This window comes from Lontra canadensis, unplaced genomic scaffold (genome assembly GCF_010015895.1).
Source record: "Lontra canadensis isolate GAN:19392208 unplaced genomic scaffold, GSC_riverotter_1.0 scaffold73, whole genome shotgun sequence".
Classification (NCBI taxonomy): domain Eukaryota; kingdom Metazoa; phylum Chordata; class Mammalia; order Carnivora; family Mustelidae; genus Lontra; species Lontra canadensis.
Window position 1 is genome coordinate 522,231 of NW_022631067.1, and position 8,692 is coordinate 530,922.

Below are 8,692 nucleotides of genomic sequence, written 5' to 3' on the forward strand. Positions count from 1 at the left end.
CCTCTTGCTCCCCAGAGCTACGGCCCTTCCCAGGCAGACACAGCCGGAACCACAGCACGGTCTGTCCCCCACCTGACTGCACTCTGCACTTCACCCTTTGCCTTTTTTGCCAGAAAAATGTCCAATTCAGGGGCGTCTGAGTGGCTCAGTGGGTTAAGCCTCTGCCTTCGGCTCAGGTCATGGTCTCAGGGTCCCGGGATCGAGTCCCGCATCGGGCTCTCTGCTCAGCGGGGAGCCTGCTTCCCCCTCTCCCTCTGCCTGCCTCTCTGCCTACTTGTGATCTCTGTCTGTCAGATAAATAAATAAAATCTTAAAAGAAAAATGTCCAATTCATTCTAGAGCACGCAGAAACGCAAACCTGCCCGGAAGAAAATATAGCGTGAGTCCACGACAACGTGCAGATATTTGCCTACACCGGGCTTTCTGGTGTTTCCACGGCCGATCAGCTCGGAGGCAGCACACCTGGGGAAAGGTGGAGGGTGACTGCTCACGGGGACGATGGTGACTCCTAAGGGGGGACACGCAGCAGCAGCTGGGATGTGACCGGTAAGTCATTCCCCAGGAGAGCAGGAGCTGCCTTCCTTATAACGACAAAGGCTGAACCCACCAGACGGCCACACTGAGCGCTTTTCTGCTTAACCAAAGTCCACGCTCCCCAACTGCCCCACAGCTACCCTCCTGACAGCCGTGCCCCAGCCTCAACCCCTAAAGGGGGCGCCCCAGGGGTCCGAGGCTCCATCCACCCAGGAAGGGTTCCCGCTGCTCACCTCCCACACGATTTGGCCAAACTGGAGTCAGGGCAGAGAGCTGTCTGCTGAGAGACGCGGGCGAGGTAACAACAGGGCTACGACGCGCCTGGGATCCTGGGCACCCTAGGACCCCGACGGCAAAGCAGCATCCCCCCTACATCCCGTCTCCAAGAGCCTGACGCCCCCTGCAACCCAACCTGGTTCCCAAGCTCCGGCCCTAACCAGGACCGAGCCGCTCACTAGGACTGGGGTCCTCCCCCAGAGCTCTGCTGAGACCAAGCGCTCACAGCCACGAAGCATGTCGACCAGGCCGGCCTGCGATGAGCTCCCGAGCCCTTCAACGCCACACACAGGTCCTGCTCCCAGTGATGCCAGGCTGGGCACGACATGTGCTGGGCTGGGGCCTTTGACCTTCGCTGCCCCGAGAGGAAGGGACAGGACACTTGTCACCTTCACTCTACCGACAAGTCACCAAGCCTAGAGAGGACTCAGCAACAGGGACAGCTGGACTCAGAGCCCGCAGGGAGGGTCCGCTCGGAACCCTGCCTCGTCCCGACACAGACTTCATTTCCAGGACACGCCCACAGGCCCGTGGCTTCGAGGGCAGGGCGGTGGGGTCCAGGCCCATAGGCTTCCCTGGGAGTAAGAGCCAGAGGTGGAGACATTTCTGCACGTCACCAGCAAACTTAAGAACATGCTACTCTGACCTCTCTCCTGGGAAAGTCACTGCAGGGCACCTTCTCCCTGTCAGAAAGACCCCCAACGTCCCTTTCAACAAAATGCAAGTCTCCGAGGCCGGGAGATGAGCGAGGACCAGTCCTTTACAACCTCCCAGGCAGGGCCTTGCCCTCCCACGGGAAGGAGTGCTCCACGGCACAGCACGAGCGCAGCTTCTAGCCACGACGTCGCTGCAACCACCCAGGACGCGCAAGGTCAGGGCCTCAGGCCTCAGACACACTGACCTGCACCCTAACCACCTCCTTACCCCTCCTGCCCCCAAAGTGACACGTGGCCATGCAGCTCCATACGGGGCAACTGTCCCATCTGTCAGGGAAGGAAGAGGTGCGTGCAGGGGAGGAAGGTGCCCCCAGGAGTCCCCACTTCCGGCTGGGAAGCGCTCCAGCACCTGCGTCTACAAGCCCGGTTTCAAAGCTCCCTGAAGTTGCAAAACCCCATGAGATTGTTTAATTTTGTGACTTCCCTCCTGCCTCAGCTGGTGCTTGTGCTGGGGGAGGGCACATCAGGGCACCTTAAAACAAGGACGGGACACCTCGTAACCCACAGCCAGCCTACTGCGAGCCTACTTATTTACGCAACATTAAGGCAAACGTTCATCTTTTATGTTGTATCTCATCACTCGATTTTCAAAAAGAAAGGGTTTGGGCGCCCGGGGGCCTCAGTCAGTTAAGCCTCTGCCTTCAGCTCAGGTCATGATCCCAGGGTCCTGGGATCGAGTCCCGCACAGGGCTCCCAGCTCAGCGGGGAGCCTACTTCTCCCTCCCCCTCTCTCTCTGCCTGCCTCTGCCTACTTGTGATCTCTGCCTGTCAAATAAATAAATAAAATCTTTAAAAAGAAAGAGAGAGAGGGAGAGAGAAAGAAAGCAAGAAAGCAAGCAAGCAAGAAAGGGGTTCAGAAGTGCAGGAGAGCTGACGACCCCCGGAGCGAGCGCCTTCCGCACGGTCTGGGCTAACCGTGAGGTGTGCAGCACAGCAGCCGCGCGGGACGTCACCCCGGACCCCCCGCTCAGCCCCGGGACAGACTGGCAGGTTGGACTCCTACATAAACAGCTCCCTCCTCACCCTCCCTCCCTCTGAACTAGGACTTAGTTCTCTTGATACAGGAGGTATACAACATGGTCACTCAAATCCTCATTTTTTGGAAAGGCAAATAAAATAAGAGGAACATAAGACCCGTTCGAGGCGGAATCCATGCCGTGAGTCCTTCCGAGCAGGAAGATGCCACGCAGAGCTGCGCGGGCCCGACGGGCCACCCTCACGCCGCACTGTCAGGCTCACAAGTTATGGGAACACGGGCCGCCGCCCTGCACGCCGGCCTCAGAGGGTCCAAACGTCGCCCTGAGGGAAGATAAGCTACGTAAACAAACCCACCAAACACAGCACAGACGTTTAAACCACCTGAACTACCTGTACTGACCCTTACAATTCAGGGTATGAATCCAAGGTACACTTCCCATAGACCCACAACGAAATCATCTTAGAGCTCCGCTCCAGCCAGAATGACGAAGGAAAACCTACTGGTCACGTTCCACAGTGCAACGATGAACAAAGGTTTAACAGCCCAATTCATAACGAGTGGACGCAACTCGACAGGACACAGACACTGGGAAAACGAGCACAGACACGCAGAGAAACACGCAGGAGAAAATACGCAACTTCTCTCTTGAGAAATGCAAACTAAAACAAAATAATTTAAAACTTTACCGACCAAAGGGAGCAAGTTTTCTGGGCTTTTAAACTGAGTTTCAAGCCAAATGCGTCACGACGCGCTCTCTGCTACGACCTGCCGAAAGTAAGCACGACCCACACAGTCATTCTGAAAAGTCACCGGACAGCGTCTCAGAGATGGCGCGCGTGCACACACGTGTCCGCTGTGTCGCGCGCAGGTGCACGTCCGGGATTTCGCCCCGATGTCATCACAGGTTGGTGCAAGCTTGAGAGCTGGCCAGAAAGCATGGGAACGGGGGACCTTGGGCACATCGGCACGGCATCCGGGCGGGCAGCGCGTGCGGCTCCCTGGCGTGTCACCACACTGAGCCAGAAGGTGCCTGGGGGGGGGGGGTCCCACCTCTAACTCGGCCCGCGCCGACACCCCATGGCGCAGACGACCGGCCCCCAGCAAGCACCTGCTCTCCCGCCCGCACTTCCCCAGGCACCCAGTCCCTCCTCGCAGACGCCTCGAAGCTGAGTGCAGGAGAAGCCAGGTACGGATTCCGAATGAGAGCTTCCTGACTGCTCCACTGAAGAGTGGTAGGGCGTTTTAAACGCTTAAAGAGAAGAGCTTTTCAGAAAGGTGGCTCTGTGGTCTGTGACAAAGGTGTCCCCAGAAGTCGCACCGCCAGTCAGGCCGGGCACAGACACTGCGGGCCCATTCCCCAACCGTCGGAGACACACCAAGAGCACAGAGCTGACTCTGTGAGGGCCCTTTTACCCAGGAATTCATTCGTCCAACACTGCTCGATGGCGAGATGTTCCACGCTGACCTCCAATCAAGCCGAGCTTCCTGCCTGGGACCCCATCCCAGAGTTGCCCCAGTGCACCCCGAATTCTGAACCATGAGAAGCCCGGGCAAGAGCGAGCCCGCCACCACAGCCCCCCTCACTTGGTAACCTGCGTGCACACACTGACGGCCTCTCCACGTCCGACGAGACGCCACGGCTGCGCAAGTCGGCGCCACATCCCGCAGCGCACTCCAGCCGAGACCCAAGGAAACCGCACGTTACCGCTTCAGCCCGTTTCAGCCTCGAGGTCTGGGTCTGAAAAATGATACTCAGTACGTGTATTTTTAGACAAGCTCATTAGTCTCCTAGTGGCGTCAAAGCAGGCCTCGCACCGCCATCCCTCCGAAGCTTAGACGGGACGCCTTCCTCCTCAGCCTCCAGCTCTCGACACCGTTCAGAGAATTTTCCATAAACTCACAGGAAACAAAGTGGAGTCACAGACCAGATTTCGAAACGGAGGCCACGCATCTGCAGAGGGACCCAGACGCCCTCCTCCAGCAGCTGCCACCGCTCTGCCCTCGGCCCGACCGGGCTTCCCGCAGGCAGGGGGCCCTCGGGCTCGCACACCGGCAGCCCGCAGGGGCAGGGCCGACCCCAGGAAGCGCCGCCGCTGCCCACATCCCCCCGCAGCAGCATCTCCGTGATCTTACAGACAACAGGCTACCTCCCTGCTCTTTACAAACCTTCGCAGTCCCGGACGAGGACAAGAACACGGACGTTCTAGCGGCTCACGAGGAGTTTGGGCTCTGCCTGTGACCTTGAGAAAATCCGCAGCCCCCTCTGGGGGCTGCACCGCCCACACAGCACACGGGCACACACCCGGCACGCGTCCAGGCACACTATCGTGTCAGCGGCCTTCCCCTTCCTACTTCTCCCAAGGGCAATTTCTAACACACGAGCATGTCTAAGCAACTGCAATTTCTGTATTTTCTCTGAAGGCAACATTCACCTCTGGAGCCCTTGTCCGTGCTGAAAACGTGACTGTCGTCTCAGCCCAGCGAGCCTTCCCGATTGTGATCTGTGTCCAGGGGAGCCTTGGCTGGCACAAAATGGAATTCCGATCAGTACATAATCCACATTTTTCACCTCTCGGGGTGATGAGACCCCCCTGGTGGAGGGACGGGTCCATGGCTGTGGAAGCAGAGACCCACGCAGTCCAAGGGTGGCAACTGAAATGTCGCCGTCGTGTGCCTTGCCCAGCCGAGACTCTCTCCGTGGAACTGCAGAAACACTGCCCACAGCGTTCATCGGTGGAGGGCTGAGCCAGGGGGTCCCACGTGGGCGCTGCTGGGAGGCGAGGCAGTGCCCTGCTGGCTGCACCGAGCCCAGGTGTTGGCCTCCACGGACCGCAGGAGGGAACGCCGTCCCTGCGTGGCCATCTCTACAGCCAAGGAACTCCTGCCCCGGATCCCTCTCCTGTTGCATTCTGGAAGTGAGCCCCAAACCGCTGCTCACGGCCACCTCTGGGAGTGACTGCGCTGGGGTCTCACGTTCCCACACTGTTCTGTGCCAGCGGAGCTCCCACCTCTCCACACCAGCTACGAATACAGAATTTGGATTTTTACCATCTGAATTTTTCATTGCCTGCTTATACCAACACAATCCCTGCAAACGAAGGTCAAAGGCCTACGGCCCACTCAGCCCTCAGGCCCAGCCAGCTTCCTGGAGACGGCGGCAGCGGGCCTCCATGCCGACGCACTGCCCCAGGCCGCGTGGCCCTCTGCGTGTCAGGCCAGAGTCAAGCCAGGGAAGCAGGGGAGCAGGCGGGGTCCTGCCCCCAGGACCCCTGACGGGAGCCCACTCGCTCCTGTCACGCACACCTCCAGGTGGAGACGCGCTTGCAGGACGCAACACTCGCAACTAATCACCACGGAACCAGCCTTGTTCTCACGCGCTGCAAGAAAATGCAAGGCTTTTTTTAAGCGAAGGAATGACAGTGTTTTGTCTAGATGCCCCTTTTAAACACAAAGAAATATTTATTTGTGTGCTAGCAACAGAAAGCACAAGGTGCGGTCCGCGTCGGAGCAGCTGCGCCCTGGGCCCGGCTCCTGCAGGCCCCACACACCCACGTGCTCTCCTGCCCCTGGGGCAAACCCCATTCCCCCCCACCCCCGACCCCCGGCCCTTCCACACCCCAGCCTCCCCATTACCCCTGCCCCCTCCAGCCCCATGCCACCAGGCCCCCTCCTGCCCCTGGCTCCCCTCCTGCCCCTGGCTCCCCTCCTGCCCCAACACCCCCACCCGGGGCCTCCTCTGTGCCCCCAGCACCCCCCCACCCACACTGCTCCAGGCCCCCTGGCCCCTGCAAGCTTCAGAAGAGCAGCCAAACGGTACACCTCGCTCTCTCCGCCGGGCACGGGCCCTCGTCAAACCACAAAGGACGGACAAGATGGACGCATGAACAAAACAAGCCGGCCGGCCTTGACCCGGGCATTTCCCCCTCGTCCCCACATGCTGACAAATGAGGCAAACACGAGGCACAGAGGAGCCATGGGCCCGGCTCGTGTCAATTCTAAACCGAGACCCACCACAACAGGAGTGAAAAACGCAGCTCTTCCCACCTTCCCAGACGACATCAGGCCCCTCCACCGGGACACGGCTGGGGGTTAGCCTACAGCAGCAGTCTGTGCGCCTAGATGCCTGCCCAGGGCCACGGCATGGCCCACAGCTCCGCACTCAGGTCAGGACGGCCATCGCTGCCCCCGGCCTGCTGACACTCCCTAGGCCCTCTACAGCTGGCTGCCCCTCTCCCTCACGGGCGGCTCCTGCCCTTTAAGCCTGCCCACGCCCACCACCCCACCACCCTCAGCGAACAGGCTCAAGCCATCCAGTGCCCCCAAATCCGCTGGTGTCCCTGAGCCTCCGATGCAGGGAGGGAGCTACCACACCATTTCCCCAGGTTCTCCTCACCAAAACCTGCCTGGCTGACCTGTCCCTGTCCCCTAAATTTGTTCTCCTTCACTGTGACCCCCAGAACCTACCTCCAGCCCCCTCCAGACTTCCACAGAGACCCCAGAGCTCTGTAAAGCTGGGGTCCCAGCCCACCCCCTTCAACCCAAGGCTCAGCTCCAGCCCATCCTGGCGGGCTTGGTCTTACACTTAGCTCAGACAGGAGGGCCGCCACCCGAATTACCTGCGGCTGCTTCCCCTCCAACAGCAGCCGCCAGAGTCACCTTCCCAAATTCAGACGTCACGCCCCTGGTGTGACAAAAACTAGCCAGCTAGAGAGAAAGCGTATCGCCCTTCCTTGGACCACACCCCCCATTCCAGCCCCGTCCACCAGGCCGGGTGAGACCCAGTTCCAGCCACACTCGATGTCGCCAGCTCTCAGGACCGGGAGGCCCTTCCTCTCTGCGTCTCCTGGCGCTGTTTCTCCGCCTCAGTTACCCCACTGTCCCCTCCAGTGTGTCACCCCCCATCAGCTCCAAGGACGCCAGCCAGAGGGCCGCCAAAGGCTGCCCTGCAGTCTGCAGAGGCTGCTCCTGTGGACGTGCCCACTGCAGGAGACGGCGGAGGTCCCCCCGGCTCCAAGAGGGCCTCGGGATCACAGTTAACCAAGTCGGCAAGAGCGGCTCCCAAAGCGCGCGCACCCAGACTCCTTTACTGAGCACACACCCCGTGTCGGGCGTCCCCGGGGGTACACACCAGGGCCGGGACGGCCATCCGCAGATGTGGCCCGCGCTCATGCCGCCAGCTCCCATGGGACACAGACTCTGACCTGAACTGACACCCCAGCAGGCGGGGTGCCAGCGCGTGCTCTCGCCCACAGCGCCCGACGGCAGGACCGCTGCAGGCCTGGGTGCCCGGCGGGGCCCTGAGCGCGGCCTTCTGCAGAGCTGTGGTCCGGCTCGCGGCCGCTGCAGGGTAGCACGGGCAGGGGCACCCGGGGCGCGGGCGGACGCGCATCCAGCTCTGGGCAATGCGTACTAAGCCGCCCTGCGGAGATGTCCAGGGGCCCGCGGCGCAGCCAGAACCCGCAGGGCGCAGCCCACGGACCGCTCTGGGACCTAGAAGCCTGCTTCTGGGAACGAACTTAAAACTGACAAATATGGAAAAAGCCAAAGCAGGACTTTTCATATTTCATTAGTCACCAAATTTCGTTTTTCTGAGGCAGAAACAAAAAACGGAAAAGGAAAACGTGGCCACAGCGAGTGCGTAGCGCCGACCTGCCCCCTTCGCCTCCGCGCCAGCAGGTGCGCGCGTCCCTAAGCGCACGGCCGACCGCGAACACGCGGGTGAGCGGTGCCCGCAGCGAGCCCCCGGCCCCGGCCCCCGCCGTCCACGCGGGCGCACCCAGGCGCAGGGCCACAACGGCCGGCGCGCGGACCCCGCACTTACATCTTTGGCCATGTTACCAGATCCGCGACGTCGACGCTGTCCGGGCTCGCCCTCCGCAGAAGAAAACGGATTTTTCTGGTAAGAAGGACGGAAACAAGAAATGAGTAAGAATGAAAACCCCGATGGCCCAGGCACCCCCCGGGGGCCCCGGCCCTCCCTCCCGCGCAGACCCCGGCGCCCGCCCGCGCCCCCCGCCAGCGAGGACAGCCCACCGGCCCACACAAAGAGCCGGCCGCCCCCGGCCGCCGTGACAGGTGGGCTTCCGGCCCCCGCGGGCCTGTCACCCCAACGCCGCGCGCGCGCCTCCCGCGCCGGAACCGGCAGTCAGGTCAGCGCCGCCCCCACCCCGCGCCGCGCCCGCGGGGG

The 8,692-nt window shown here is 61.3% G+C and overlaps 1 protein-coding gene across 1 annotated transcript in view; it reads right to left on the reverse strand.

Annotated features, from left to right (window-relative positions):
• Nucleotides 1–8,692, reverse strand: part of TFDP1 (transcription factor Dp-1) — a 42,971-nt gene that overhangs the window by 33,727 nt on the left and 552 nt on the right. The window contains exon 2 of the mRNA XM_032880999.1: nucleotides 8,327–8,401. Within this exon, the coding sequence (XP_032736890.1) occupies nucleotides 8,327–8,338 (12 nt within the window). The 5' untranslated portion in view covers nucleotides 8,339–8,401. The remainder of the gene's footprint in view (nucleotides 1–8,326; nucleotides 8,402–8,692) is intronic.